This window comes from Miniopterus schreibersii (genome assembly GCF_964146895.1).
Source record: "Miniopterus schreibersii genome assembly, chromosome: 10".
Lineage (NCBI taxonomy): Eukaryota > Metazoa > Chordata > Mammalia > Chiroptera > Miniopteridae > Miniopterus > Miniopterus schreibersii.
Window position 1 is genome coordinate 787911 of NC_138110.1, and position 14952 is coordinate 802862.

Sequence of the window (14952 nt, forward strand, 5' to 3'; positions counted from 1 at the left end):
GCCGCGCTGACCCGGTCACTTCCTCCTGAAGATCAGCTTCGAGCCGCAGAGTTTCCCTTGAAAGTTCCTCGGGGGAAGCCGGTTCCCCTTTCCCACTCGGGACCCGCGGGGAAGCCCCGCGTCCCGGAGCCGTGCGGGCGGCCCCGCCCAGGCTCCCGCCCGCAGGCCCCGGGCTGTCCCTGCGGGCACGGCGGGGGCTTCAGACGTCGGGGGCCGACCTTCGGGCGAGGGAGCGGGGGGCGGGGCGCGGGCAGCCCCAGCTTCCGACCGCGGGGACCCTGCGGGGGGGCCGGGCCGGGCCGGTCGGTGCGCCCCGCCCCCTGGGCGCTCAGCCCCTCCTGCCGCGCGGGCCGGCGGAGCCGGCGGTGTCTGCCCCTCTGGCCTCGGGCTGACCTCCTCTTCGCTTCTGCTCCACACTTCAAGCGTGCACGGCCCCGAGGACCAGCTGAGCCCGTACGCCGCGAACGCCACCGCACAGGGCCGGGCCTGCCGCGGAGATGGTGTCCCCCGGGCCTGGCCCGCTGCCCACCCGCCCCGCGGCCACCAAGGAGCCGTCCCTGGCCAGGCTGTGCGCCCAGGTGGACCTGTGCCTGGGCTGCTCCCGCTGCACCCAGCGCCTCAACGAGAGCACCTACACCCTGCGCCCGGCCGGCGCGGAGCACGGCTGCCCGCGCGAGATCCTGCTGGCCCGCTCCCGGAGGGCCGCCAAGGGCAGGGTCTGGCGCAAGGTGGACCGGCGGCCCAGCTTCCCGCGGCCCGCGCGGTACGAGGTCTGCCGCTACTACAGCCCCGGGCTGGGCTGCCGGCGGCACCGCAACCACTGCACCTTCGCCCGGAGCCCCGAGGAGGCGCTGGTCTGGACCTTCGAGCGGGAGCACAACGTCCACCGGCTGTGGCTGAAGGCCGCCGTGAAGGGCGGCGGGGCCCAGGGCGAGCGGCGCAGCCCCGCGGACACCATCCGAGAGGAGTTCGGCGGCCACTTCCAGCTGCTGTGCTGCCACTGCTTCCGGCACCGCCCCCCGCGCCTCAGCCCTGTGGACCCCCAGGGACGCTGCCCCAAGCACGGAACCTGCCCCTCGCTCCTGACCCACGTGAGCTCTGAGGGCCGCCGCAAGCAGCAGGTGGTGGAGGTGCGGCCACAGCCCAAGCACCGCCAGCCGCTGGCCTACTGCATGTTTGTGGGGCGAGGACAGCCATGCCGGCATGGGGCATCCCGCTGCCAGTATGCCCACAGTGCCGTGGAGATGGCCGTGTGGGAGGCCGAGCAGCTGGGTGGGCTGCAGCGGATGGACCTGCTCACACCCCCTGCTTCTCGGGGGGACGGGCACACAGCTCCCCGTGGCCAGTCCCCTGCAGGCCGGCTGTACTGCCACGCCTGCCTGGTCACCTGCCACTCCCAGGAGGCCTTTGAGAACCACTGCTCATCCCAGGAGCATGTGCAGATGGTGGCCCAGGACCAGGCCGTGGTCTGGGAACACCGCAGCCCACCCACTGGGCTCTCCACCTTCGAGCTCTGTCCCAGGTAGGGCCAGTGGGCGGGGCTCGGGGAGGGGATGACCTACATTCAGCCAGAACCAGGGGCTCCTTGTTCCCTCTGCATGACCGGCTGGCACCTCGTCCACCTTAGGTGGGCATGGGAAATCCCCAGAGGTTGTGCCAGCTTTATCTTGCGGGCACAGTAGTGGACAGGATGGAGGGGATCTCTGCCCCCATCCCATCCCCAGCTTGGAATCTATTCCTGCTCCCCCATACAGGCCTCTTTTGGGCTGAGGGGTCTCACCCTGGCTGCCTGCTGACCTCCCTCCCTCCAGGCCCGCCCTCTGTGAGTATGGGGTTGTCTGCACCAAGGCACATTCAGAGCAGGAGCTGCAGGAGTGGATGCGGCGAGTGAGGACTGCGGAGCTCCGGGAGCAGGCAGCCTGGCAGGAGGGGCTGGTGTCCTACCGGGAGCGGCTGCTGGCCGAGTACCATCGCAGCAGCAGTGAGGTCCTGGTGGTGAGTGGGGCCTTGTGAGTGGACCAGGGAGGGCAGGGGCCAGGGCCACCCTGCTGACAGCCTGGCTTCCCTGTGCAGCTGGCCGAGACCATCGATGGTGTGTCTGTCACCTGCCACCAGTCCCTGGTGCATCACGCCCAGGAAAAGAAAATTCAGCACAACTGGACGTTTGTCATCCATTCCCAGGTGAGTGGTCTGCATAGCCCTGAGTCGGCTGGGGTCTGGAGCCGCTGTCCTACGCAACGTACCCTGTGTGTATGTTGGGGGTGGTCTCTGTGCCTGGGGTTGTGGGGTTATTTTGTGGAGTGTCTGGCAGAGAGCAAGGGGTTAGGCTAGTGACCACCATGAGCTGAGCATCCCATGCTATCCCTCACTTTGCTCAGCATGCATGGGGCCCTTCTGGACCGGTTCTGTGACCCCACCTTGCATGGGGAACACAGGTCCAAAGAGGCTGAGCACCTGCTGGGGACACAACAGGAAGCTCAGGGGTTGGGGAGGGGCCTGTGCCAGCCTGGACCCTGACAGGTGGGACAGGGCCGCTCCGGCCATCTAACCATCCAGTTTCTTCTCAGGAACCCCTGCAACACGTGGCCCTGCTCAAGCAGGAGCCCGGAGCAGACTTCTCCCTGGTGGCCCCCTGCCTCCCGCTGGGCCAGGTGTATGCACAGGGGAAGCGCTTCTGCGTGCCCGACTGCCCAACAGAGTTCCAAGTGGGGGTATGTGTGCAGAGTGCCTCCTTTGGCACCTTCGAGCAGTGGGTGGTCTTTGACTTTGGCCGCCGGCCAGCCCTGCTGCAGAGACTGGAGTTGCAGCTGGGCCAGGAACACCGCCCAGGGGGGACCCTAGCGCCCAGCCACCACCAGGAGCTGGAGCGCTGGCACACTGGCAACCGCCAAGTGGTCCCTGGTGTGGAACGCACAGCGGAGCAGATAGCCCTGATGGCCAAATACAAGGTGCCTGCCCTGGCCCTGGAGTTCTGCCGCGGCGGCCCGGCCCCGGGAGCCCTGACCTGCGCCAACTACAGGCAGAGGATGCACCAGTTTCTCTATGAGGAGGAGGCGGCTCAGCAGCGGCTGGTGGCCAGGTGCGTGGGGCGGTGGGCAGGGGCTGCTGGGGTGCCGGCCGCAGAGGGCTGGCCTTGTTCAGCTGACCCACGTCCTCCCCACTAGGCTGAACCTCCGGGGCCCCGTGTCCCTGAAGACCTCACTGGAGACGCCAGCCCTAGGCATGCTCTTCCCACCACCGGGAGCCCTCTATGCAGAGGTCCCCATCCCCTCCTCCCTGACCCCAGATACAGACCAGGGCTTTCTGCTGGGCCGGGCGGTTAGCACGGCATTTGTGGCCCCTGTGCCTGCACCTGACCACACTGTGTATGAGGTGCGGCTGGAGACCCGGGCCAGCTTGGAGCAGGCGAGGTGGCTGCTGCTCCCTGCCCACTGCTGCACGGCCCTAGGGCTGCAGCCTGAGGCTAGTCCTGTGCTGGAGGTGCAGTTCCAAGTCGATCTGCTGACCTTCCGCCTCTGGCACGAGGCAGTGGACGCACTGCCCGAGGAGCGCCTGGTGGTTCCCTACCTGCCAGCCTGCGCCCTGCCCCGTCCGCGGCCCAGCCCGCCTGCACTGCACGGCAACCACAAGCAGAAGCTGGCGGTGGAGTTCATCGCCAGCAGCAGCTCTGGGGGCACGCAGCCAGTCGCCCCGCTGCTCATCTACGGCCCCTTTGGCACGGGCAAGACCTACACACTGGCCATGGCCTCCCTGGAGGTCATCCGACAGCCCCACACCAAGGTGCTCATCTGCACACACACCAACAGGTGAGCCCAGAGCCGCCATTTGCTGCCATGCTGCCTGGGTCGAGCGAGTGCTGCTGAGGTGGTGTCACCCCAAGAGAAGAAGGTGGACTCAGGGCCTAGGGCTCTGACTGGTTCCCAGGTTCATTGGAGGCCTGGGAGGCTAGTTCTAGAATGGATGTGCCTGGGCAACCTGGCCATTGGTGGAGTGGAGCCTGGGCTGGGCTGCCCTGTGCACACTGGGGGGGGGGGGGGGGGCAGTGCACTTCTGAAGTGAGTCTCAGGCACCCTGATCCTTGGGATTCTCCCTGATAGGCGGTCAGTCCTGGACTGAAAGGGACAGGGGACGTCTGTGCTTCAGGCCCAGGCCAGGTGCCCTGGGGGTTGGGGTCTGCTGTCTGAGTGTGGGGCTGTGGATGCCCCTGCAGAGGCCCTGGACCAAGGGGCAGGGCGTGGGTAGACATGGCACGGCCTACCAGCACTTCCTGGGGCAAAGTTCTGCTGTTGTTTTTAAGAGAAGCAGATGTAAGCTCTGTCAGGGAAGGCCATGGGTCTGTCTGCCTCCCTTGAACCCCTGGAATCCAGGTAGGGCCAGGTGCACAGTAGGCACTTTAGTAGACAGCTGCCAAAGCCCCATGTGCCCTTCTCCCCCTCAGTGCGGCCGACATCTACATCCAGGAGCATTTCCACAGCTATGTGAGCAGCGGCCACCCTGAGGCCACACCGCTTCGGGTGATGTACACGGACCGCCCACCAAGCCAGACTGACGCAGCCACGCTGCAATACTGCTGCCTGACGGAGGATCGCCGGGCCTTCCGCCCGCCCACGCAGGCCGAGCTGGAGCAGCACCGCATTGTGGTGGCCACCACCTCGCAGGCCCGAGAGCTCAGGGTGCCTGCCGGCTTCTTCTCGCACATCCTCATCGACGAGGCCGCCCAGATGCTGGAGTGCGAGGCGCTCACCCCACTGCGCTATGCCCTGCCCAGCACCCGTGTGGTGCTGGCAGGGGACCACATGCAGGTCACGCCCCGGCTCTTCAGTGTGGCCAGGGCACAGGCGGCCGGCCACACGCTGCTGTTTCGTCTGTTCCAGCTGTACCAGCAGCAGGCACACGAGGTTGCCCAGCGCAGCCGGGTCATCTTCCACGAGAACTACCGCTCCACGGAGACCATTGTCGCCTTCGTCTCGCATCACTTCTACATAGCCAAGGGCACCCCCATCCATGCTCGTGGCAAGGTCCCACGCCACCCCCGGCACTACCCGCTCATGTTCTGCCATGTGGCGGGCAACCCCGAGCGTGACCTGTCCCTGACATCCTGGATCAACATGGCCGAGGTCCTCCAGGCTGTGGAGCAGGTTCAGGAGTTCTACAACACCTGGCCCCACTGCTGGGGAAGCCGTGAGCAGAAGCACATCTGTGTCGTGTCCCATGGAGCCCAGGTAAGCCCAACTGTGGGACAGCTCTGCCCCACTGGACATGGTCTCCCCTTGTGGTCTCCACAGCCTCAGTTTCCCCTTCTGTAAGAGGAGCTGAGGAATTCATCTCCCAGTGTGTATGTGGGACATGAACCCCATGCTTGGCACCAGGGCTGGGTGTGGTTGTTGGGGCCCTCCTTGAGCTCACCTGGGCTTTCGATGTGGTCGTGTGTCTCCAGGTGAGTGTGCTGAGGCAGGAGCTGAGGAAGAGGGACCTGGGCCAGGTGTCTGTGGGCAGCTTTGAGATCCTGCCAGGTGGGTGGTTGGATGGGGCTGGGGTGGAGTGGGGCGGGGCCATCCTCCCAACCCAGGCTGACTGTGCCCCCTCTCACAGGTCGGGAGTTCCGGGTGGTGGTGCTGAGCACGGTCCACAACCACCACAGCCTGCAGAGCCCAGGCGCACCTGCCTTGGAGTTCTTCACAGATGCCCGCGTGCTCAACACCATCATGACTCGCGCCCAGTCCCAGGTGGTGGCCGTGGGAGACGCCGTGGCCCTCTGCTCCTTTGGGGCCTGCAGCAAGCTCTGGAAGAGCTTCATCCGCCAGTGTGTGGAGCATCGCAGCATCTGCCCTGAGGGCTTGTCCCTGGAGCACATCGAGCAGGCCGTGATCCAGAGGCAACGCTGGGCCCGCTACCAGCAGTCCACAGTCCCACCAGCAGAGAGATCTGTGTCAACGGTGGCCAGGGACACTGTCCCAGAGGAGGGGGCAACAGGAGCCCCAGCCACAGAGCACACAGCCATGGCCAAGGTTGAAGAGGGTGAATCCCTGGCCAGGACTTCGGTTGTTGGGGACATGGCCACACTGAAGGCAGAGGCCAGGGACACAGCTTCAGGGTCTGCATTCAGGGGGTGCCCAGCAGGTGGGGATGTAGTGTCAGTAGGGAACTCAGCCAACACGGTGGAAGGGCCGGCGGCCACAGACGGCGAGGATGCCGAGGACCCCGAGGACTCTGAGTCCAACTTCTGGCCCTCTGATGGGGAGCTCAACGCTGATGACTCCATCCTGCAGGAGCTGCTGGACGAGAGCCGGAATGTGATGGTGACCGTGCGGGAGGACGGGCTGCTGGACACTGTGGCCAGGCCCACATCCCCACAGCAGGCCCGGCAGTATGTGAACCTGCCGCGGGACGCTCTGCGGAAGCTGCTGCTCACGGACCCCGAGCGGCACCACAGATGCATCTTCACGCCGGAGACCTTCGAGCGGGCGACGGCCGTGCCACTGGACGACGAGGGGCCGGGCCTCATTCAGCTCAGGGGCCGCTTGCACTGCGGAATGGCCTTCAGTGGGGATGAGGTGCTGGTCAAGATCCTTGGCAGTGAAAGGGGCCTGTTGGGGCGGCCACAGGGCCGAGTGCTAGGTGTGCTGAAGAGGCAGCGCAGTGATCTGGTGTTTGTGTGCCGCATGGATGAGTGGGACCCACGCATAATGACCCCCATTGATGGCTCTGTGACCAAGATCTTCGTGGCCGACCTGAAGGACCCGCTGCAGGTGCCCATCCACCGCATCCTGCAGGGCCGGGTGCAGCGGGTGGGGTACGAGCGGCTCACAGCTCAGGCCAGGCGCCGCCGGCTCTTCTGGGTGCGCATTGTGGTCTGGCGGGAGCGCTTCTACTACCCACTGGGCATAGTGCTGGAGGTGCTCCCCGAGGCCACCACCTGGGAGCAGGGCCTCCGCATTCTGGACCTGGAGTATGGCCTCAGGGAACCCTTGCCAGACCCAGCTGCTGTCTCCAAGGCACTGCAGAAGTACCACGCAGAGCTTGGCCGGGTGCCTGGCTCCCGGGACGACTGCCGCAGCTTCCTGACCTTCACTGTGGACCCCCAGGGAGCTTGCAACCTGGATGACGCCCTCAGTGTGCGGGACTTGGGCTCCAGGTATGAAGTGGCTGTACACATTGCTGATGTGGCCAGCTTCGTGGCCAGGGATGGGGCGCTGGATGTGGAGGCCCGAAGACGGGGCACTGCATTCTATGCCCCCAACCGGGAGCCGACGCCCATGCTGCCCACTGGCCTCTGCCAGGACATGCTCAGCCTCCTCCCAGGCAAGGACCGCTTCGCCATCTCTCTCTTCCTCACCTTCGAGAAAGGCAGCGACCAGCTCAAAAGCCTGCACTTTGCGCCCTCCGTGATCTGCTCCGACTGCCAGCTGTCCTATGAGGAAGCCGAGCACGTGATCAGAGGGCAGCGGGGAGCCGGCCTGGAGCTGCCCGCCCGCCTGGACTCTGTGGACGCCTGCGTCCTGGCTGCGTGCCACTTCGCCCGGGTGCTGCGCCGGCGCCGCTTACAGGCGGCTTTCCACTACGAGCAGCCGGACGAGGACAGCGCACTGGGCTTCCGCATGGCTCACGCCATGGTCAAAGAGTACATGATCCAGTTCAACAGCCTGGTGGCCGAGTTCCTGGTGGGCCGTGAGTGCACCCGGACGGTCACTCCGCTTCGGTGGCAGCCCACGCCCAACGGCCACCAGCTCGAAGCTGTGAGTGAGAAGCATGGAGAGCTGGTGCCTTTGTCCCTTCACCTGAGGCATCGCCTGCGTGGCCGCGGCACCCCCGACACACGGCTCCACCTGCTGGCTTCCCTCTGGAGGCACGTCCAGCTTGCTGCCCAAGCCCAGGACATCAACTTGCTGGTGGACCTCATCACCACAGACGACATGCACCCCTCGCTGGCTGCCGCCGGCCTGGACTTCCGCAAGGCCCTGGGCCGCTCTGTCTTTGGCCGCTCTAGCCAGGGTGAGCGGCAGCCGGCCAGTCACTACTCACTGCAGGTGGACTGGTATACCTGGGCCACCTCGCCCATCCGCAGGTACCTGGACGTGGTGCTGCAGCGGCAGATTCTGCTGGCACTGGGCCAGGGGGGCTCTGCCTACTCCTCCAGGGACATCAACAGGCTCTGCCAAGACTTCAGCCGCCAACACACACGTGCCCAGAGCTACCAGCGCCGGGCCTGCAGCCTGCACCTGGCCACGCGGCTCAAGGCCCAGCCGTGCCAGAAGCTGGGCTTTGTGGTGGATGTAGAGCCAGGTGCCCGCTGCTTCAAGCTGCTCTTCCCAGTCAACCCCGAGACCCTGCCTGACCTCTGCCCGGTTTACTACCGTTCCCTGCAGCTGGCCGAGCACCCATACAACCTGGTAAGCCGGTCGGGCCTGCGGCTGGAGTGGCGACGCCGTGTCTACTCGGTGCTGGAGAATAGGCCATGCCTCCCACTGCCTGGTGCCCTGATGGACCCCCACACCTGGCCTGTGGACACGGCCCTGTGGCAGCAGCTACTAGAGCTGGTGGAGGAGCAGCGGTGGCTGGAGGTGGCTGCCCTTGTGCAGGAACAGGGCACTGTCAAGCTGCCGCATCGGGAGCTGGGGCAAGTGTCACGCAGCCGCTGTGGCCACTTTGTGGAGGTGGCCCGGGAGCTGGGCATCGGGGACACACTGCAGGTGCAGCTCAGTGCCACACTGCAGCGGGGAATCCTGGCACCGGTCCTGCAGCTGTGGTTGGTGGCGCCGGGCCTCAGCCTGTGCCTAGAGCATGTGGAGCGAGCGGGTGACTGTTTCTCGGGCCATGTGCCCCAGGCTGGGCGGGACCGCTGTCCCAACGTGGAGGACTACTGCCGCGTGTGGGAGTCATTCTGTTCTCTGGAGTCGGCCACCAGTGCTGTCGCCGAGAGTGAAACCATCACGCTGCAGCATGTGCGCATAGCCTGGGATGTGGAGCGGACGGAGCAGGGGCAGCTCCAGGGCAGCTTCTGCCTGGAGGCTGCCTTCCTCCGCGAGCACAGCATCGATGTCAGCTTTGGCCACTGCTATCTTTGCATCCGGCTTGAGGGTCTTCGGGCTGTGCCCGATGCCGGGGACCCACCCCCCAAAGCCAGCCCTGCCCAGCTTCCCCGGGCCATCCCGCCCTGTGGGCCCAGCAGTCTAGGCCCAGTCCTGAGCATTGACCCTGACACCTACACCTGGGTGGCCCATGGGCTGACGGAGGACTGGGACCCAAATCCAGAGGGCCGGGCCGACCGGCAAGTGGTGGACAAGCAGGTGCGCTTCTTCATTCACCACATGGCCATGGAGAAGGTTCCGGAAGAGGTACTGAGGCCTGGTACCCCATTCACCATTGAGGTGCTACCAAAGCAGCTTCCTGACCTGTGAGTGGTTTCCCCAGGGCCAGAGGCCAGGGAGAGGTTTGTGGGTGGGAGGAGTGAAAACTCCTAGGGCTCCCTCTTCTGGGAAGGGGTGGCCCGTGGGGCAGTGATCCATCCCCAGGAGAGTCCTGTTGAAGTTTCAGTGTCCATCTCCACCCCCACATGCTCCCAGCCGCAAGGAAGAAGCTGTGCGTGGGCTGAAGGATGCGTCTCAGCTGGTCATCAACATCGCCCTGGGCCACCCCATCCCCTTGCCCCGCCACCTTCCCCGCCACCCTCCCCGCCACCCTCCCCGCCACCCTCCCCGCCACCTTCCTGGCCAGCAGTCCCTCCGCAGAGGTAGGTGGGGGGCCCTCCAGCTTCCCTGTGCCCCTTCCTCCTGCCCTGCCTGCCCTGCACCAGAGCTCAAGGAAGCCTGGCTCCTCCCTCAGGGACCCCCAACAGGTTCCTGGAGCGACAGACCTTTGACATTCCCGGAGGCCGCCACAAACTGAACCCCAGCCAGAATGGGGCCGTCAGGGAGGCCATGAAGAAGCAATTCACCGTCATTCAGGGCCCACCAGGTGGGGCCCACATTGAGGGGGGGCTGAGGGTGCCCGGGCAGCAGGTAGTAGCTCCACTCACCCTTTCTCTGTCCACAGGCACAGGGAAGACGGTGGTGGGCTTCCACATTGTGTTCTGGTTTTATAAGTCAAATGAGGAGCTGGTGCCAGCCTGTGGCACCCCTTGCAGGGAGAAGCAGCTGGGGGGCCCCTGCATCTTGTACTGTGGCCCCTCCAACAAATCAGTGGATGTCCTGGCAGGTGCACTTGGTCTGCCATATGGGGGCTGTGCCTGGGGATGCCGGGCCCAGGGGATAGTCACTCATGCTCTGACTGCCCCCAGGAATGCTCCTGAGCAGGAAAGCAGAGCTGAAGCCCCTTCGCGTGTACAGTGAACAGGCAGAGGCCACCGAGTTCCCAGTGCCGGGTGTGAGCAGCAGGGGCCCACCCAGGAAGACCCCTCGGGAGGGGAGGCCCAACCAGACCCTCAGGTGCAGCCTCTCTGTCTGTCTGTCTATATTTGGATGGAGGGGAGAGGCCTGAGCTGTCCAGATGGCCCTACCTAGGGCAGTGGGTAACATGGGGCTTCACAGAGTACCCCCCCCCCAGGAGCATCACCCTGCACCACCGGATCAGGCAGCCCTCCAACCCCTATGCATCCAGCATCAAGGCCTTTGACACCCGGCTGCAGAGAGGGGAGATTTTCTCCGAGGAGGACCTCATCAAGTAAGTTCCATGCCTGGGACCATGAAGCTGTCTCCTGGTGTGGGAGGTCCCTGGGTGACAGATGATGTCCCCACACAGGTATAAGAGGGTCCTGGGGATGGCGCGAAAGTTCGAGCTGGACCGTCACAGTGTCATCCTATGCACGTGCTCCTGTGCGGCTTCAGCCAGCCTCAAGAACTTGAACGTCCGGCAGATCCTGGTTGATGAGGCAGGCATGGCCACGGAGCCCGAGACCCTCATCCCCTTGGTGAACTTCTCGCAGGCTGAGAAGGTGAGGCAGGTGGTGAGCTGGGCACACCAGGCAGGTATCACTGGGAGGACCTCGAACCTGGGATGCAGGGAGCGCATGGAGGGCAGGTTGAGGTGGGGTGGCAATGGCCGTGGGGCTGGGTACCTCTGGGTCTGGGGTGTCAGAACCATACCTGTCTGTCCCTCCAGGTGGTTCTTCTTGGGGACCACAAGCAGCTGCGGCCTGTGGTCAAGAATGAGCAGCTGCAAAGCCTGGGGCTGGACCGGTCTCTTTTCGAGAGGTACCACAGGGATGCCTATATGCTGGACACGCAGTACCGCATGGTGAGCCAGCCTGGCCTCAGCACCTCTGCCACTGCCCGCCTCCTGCATTCACCCTGGCCTTCTCCTGGGCCCAGGGTGAGTGGATGGTAGCTTGTCCCTCGCTCATGTTCTCCCCGGCAGCACGAGGGCATCTGCAGCTTCCCTTCCATGGAGTTCTACCAGAAGAAGCTGAAGACCTGGCCGGACCTGAAGCGGCCACCCAGTGTCCTAGGCCATGCTGACAAGGAGAGCTGCCCCGTCATCTTTGGCCATGTGCAGGGCCACGAGCAGAGCCTGCTGGTGTCCACAGATGAAGGGAATGAGAACTCAAAGGCCAACCTGGAGGAGGTGGCAGAGGTGGTGAGTGTCATGTGGTGTTCCTTGGTCAGGGAGGGCTTTTTAGGGGAGGAGGCAAAGGAGTAGGTGAGGCCCCCAGTGCCTAGGGTGGGGAGGTGCCAGGGCCGGTTTCACCAGCAGCCCCTTGGTCCCTCAGGTTCGCATTGCCAAACAGCTGACCCTGGACAGGACAGTGGACCCCAAGGATATTGCCATCCTCACACCCTACAATGCACAGGCTGCAGAGATCAGCAAGGGCCTCGTGCGCCAGGGTGTCACGGGAGTGACCGTGTGCTCCATCACCAAGAGCCAGGGTAAGAATGGAGGCTGGTTCTGGGTGGGGCTCCCGGGCCTGGGGTCAGGAGAGTGGGCTTCACCATGCCCTTGGTCCCCAGGGAGTGAGTGGCGCTATGTGCTGGTGAGCACCGTTCGTTCCTGCCCCGAGAGCGACTTGGACCAGCGGCCGACTAAGAGCTGGCTGAAGAGGTTCCTGGGCTTCGTTGTGGACCCCAACCAAGTGAACGTAGCCATTACTAGGGCACAGGAGGGACTCTGCCTCATCGGTGAGGGCTGCTGGCAAGGGGTGGGAGGTTGGGGGAGTGGCTGGGTATGGCTGCTTCTGGGGCTGAAGCCAGCACTGACTCCTCCTTCTTGCAGGAGACCACCTCCTGCTGCGATGCTGCCCACTGTGGCGTCGACTCCTGGACTTCTGTGAGGCCCAGCGGAGCCTGGTGCCTGTTGGCCAGGTGCAGGTCCGGAGGAGGCCAGCTGTGTTATTCTGAAGGGCCCACCTCAGCCACCCACTGCCCTCAAGCTGCCAGGATGGCCAGAAAAGTCGCAAGCCCTCCTCTGTGGGCTGCTTGGCCCAACTCAGGGGAATCCTGTGTACCTTCAGTGGTCATTGCTGGCCACTGCCCCGCCACCTAAGCCCACCTGACCGGGCAAGGATTTTGGAGGTCGGTCGTGGTCATGCACATTAACCACCTTCTGGAGTCTTGATTTGTTCCTGGGGGGAACACGAGCTTGGGGCGAAGGAGGAAGACTAGTCCCCATCCTCCCAGTTTACTTGCTTTTGTTGCCACTGTGGTGACGGGGAGCATCCCAGGGGTGGGGCTGGGAGCTTCTGGACCAACATATGTCACTGGGAAGGTTTGAGGTCAGGAAGAAAATCCCAGCTCTTTGGTGTTTGGATGCCATCCCAACCACACTGGGTGCCAGCCATGGAGCTCAGCTTTATTTTCTATTTTTAAATAAACCAAAACCCATTTATTTTTTACTGGAACAGGGTCCTCAGCCCAAATTCAGGGCTGAGAGGCTTCCCTGGAATCGAGGGCTTTTTCTCTGCCACCCACAGCCCTATGTCCCTCAGGGGCCACCTCACCTTGAACTCCCCTCCTGACCTATGGGGTCTGGCCCCCCCTGGATGGGCTGTTGTGTGCTCTGCCCCACCCCCACGCCACTCCCCACAGGTCAGGAAAACCTACCCAATGGGTGTGTCTGTCTTTTCAGGGTTGAGGATCTTCCCTGCCCCTCAGGGGCATTTGTGTCCTGCCTTCTCTGGAAACCTCTCCTCCACATCTGCCCCCAACCTAGCTCACCCTAAGGCAGCTCTGACCCTGGGTCTCAGTGCAATTTCCTACTGTCCCCGTGGCCACTGTTTATGCCAGGAGGGGCCAGCCCCACTTGTGGCCTTGTAGCAGAGCCTGGAGGGGAGGGGAGGGGAGGGGAGGGGAGGGGAGGGGAGGGGAATGTGTCTGTGTTTGTCTGATGCTGAAGTTTTCTACAAATCAAATTTCTACATTCCAATTTTGTATCTTTTCTTGAACTCTATTATATGATTGAACATTAATTTTATTATAAAAGTCACTCTGCTTTCTCACCTCTGGCTGTTTTGAGGTCTGCCTGGGGGCCAAAAGGGTGGCCCTTCCTCTTGCTTTGGGTTGTGAAGTGGCTGTTGAGGCTACAAGCCCACTGTGGCAGATGCTAGATGTGGAGCACATGGTGGGGGGAGTGGGTGCTGTCCCTGATGTACAGCTGAAGACACAGCTGCTGGCTGAGGGTCAACTGCCAGGACAAAGGAAGCTGGCAAGCTGGCTAGGAGGAGGGGCCACAGCCCACGAGCTCTGTCCAGGTGTTGCAGGTGTGCCCAGCCCTCTGAACTTTGACCTTAGGCTGTGTTGGCCCCAAAATCTAAGTCCAAAGTCCCCAAGGCTGCCAGCAGGTCCTGTGCCACCCAGGACCTTGGGCACTGCATGTCCCCTGCGGGTAGACCTGGTCTATTCCGCTTGTGTGTGGCTGATCCCCCAGTGCCCCCCACCCTACAGCGCAGCTGCACAGAGGAAGGTGTGGCAGGGCCCTGGCCTCTGAGAGATAAGTGGTAGCAGATGGGTCCGGAGGTCACAGAAAGAAAAGGGGTCTCTGGCCTTTGTGTCCCGTGTGTTCACTGTGAGGCTCCAAGCGAGCTGTCTACTCTACGGCAGCCCTAAGGCATTGAGAAACTTGGCGGTATCTCATGACACCGTCAAGCACTTAAGTAGAGATTGAGCAGGCCTCCCAGGCAGGGAGTTGAGACCCCACCAGTCTGGAGTCTGGGAGGGCTCCCTAGAGGAAGAGGCAGTGGAGCCCCAAATACACTGCTGAGGGAATCCAGGCTGGGGGAGGCAGGGAGGGCAGCTGGGGGAAGAGGAGGGGCTGAGCATGGCAGGTGCGTGGAGGCTGGGCAGGCATAGACCAGCCTCAAGGGCTGTACCCAGAAGGGCACAGTGGAGCTTCTTACAGAGTGGGACCTGCAGCCTCTGGGCAGGTGCCTTTCCGGGTGAGGGCACAAGGTCATGCTGCCAGCAGGAGACACCAGGATGAGGAAACCCCCTCGGGCGTGCCCTATGCACCTCCCTTGGTGAATCCACTCCAGCCTGCCCCTGACTGGTATGACCCAGCACAAACCCCAATCCTTGGCCCCTGGTCCCCGGCCCACTCCTGTCCCTTGCACCCTCCATTTCTGAGGAGCACGAGGCCTGGGCCCTTGGACCCCTGCAGGACATCCAGGAGAGAGCACCCCGTAGCCACAGGAAGCCACAGAGTGTGGGACAATTGGTTTGACTCCTGGATGGCATTCTGGAGCACACAGTGGGACAAGCTTGGGAGAGGAGCCCCCACCCTGCCTAAAAGCACCCTGTCCATAGCTGGGGGAGGGTGCTGGGTCCTTTTGAGGAAACCCCTTCACTTCTCTGACAGTGGGAGAGGGGCTCTCTGTTTCTGATCACCATCCCTGGCACACAATTCTCAGGGCTTGCTGTCCTAGCAACCACGTGGTTACCTGTGCTGACCGTCCTCCCCAGCCACAGCCAGGGTACACAGGGATGTCCCTCCTGGAGCTAGACACAGCCAAGCTGCAGGAGCAGGTGG

The 14952-nt window shown here is 63.6% G+C and overlaps 1 protein-coding gene across 1 annotated transcript; it reads left to right on the top strand.

Annotated features, from left to right (window-relative positions):
• Positions 1 to 432: 432 nt before the first annotated feature.
• HELZ2 (helicase with zinc finger 2) lies at positions 433 to 13426 on the top strand. The gene is made up of 19 exons (XM_081148262.1): positions 433 to 1522; positions 1812 to 1995; positions 2074 to 2181; positions 2568 to 3079; positions 3165 to 3806; positions 4439 to 5222; positions 5438 to 5513; positions 5593 to 9394; positions 9564 to 9730; positions 9823 to 9954; positions 10033 to 10194; positions 10277 to 10424; positions 10543 to 10659; positions 10738 to 10930; positions 11098 to 11232; positions 11353 to 11571; positions 11705 to 11861; positions 11943 to 12110; positions 12205 to 13426. The coding sequence occupies exons 1-19, from the start codon at positions 498 to 500 to the stop codon at positions 12327 to 12329; spliced, it is 8856 nt and encodes a 2951-aa protein (XP_081004388.1). The 5' UTR covers positions 433 to 497; the 3' UTR covers positions 12330 to 13426.
• Positions 13427 to 14952: the final 1526 nt, after the last annotated feature.

Excerpts from the sequence above, each read along its gene's own strand:
- HELZ2 (XM_081148262.1), top strand. The coding sequence starts at position 498 with ATGGTGTCCCCCGGGCCTGGCCCGCTGCCCACCCGCCCCGCGGCCACC. Across the intron at positions 9,955-10,032 it reads CGTCATTCAGGGCCCACCAG|GCACAGGGAAGACGGTGGTG; the intron begins GTGGGGCCCACA and ends CTCTGTCCACAG. Across the intron at positions 11,862-11,942 it reads CTCCATCACCAAGAGCCAGG|GGAGTGAGTGGCGCTATGTG; the intron begins GTAAGAATGGAG and ends CTTGGTCCCCAG.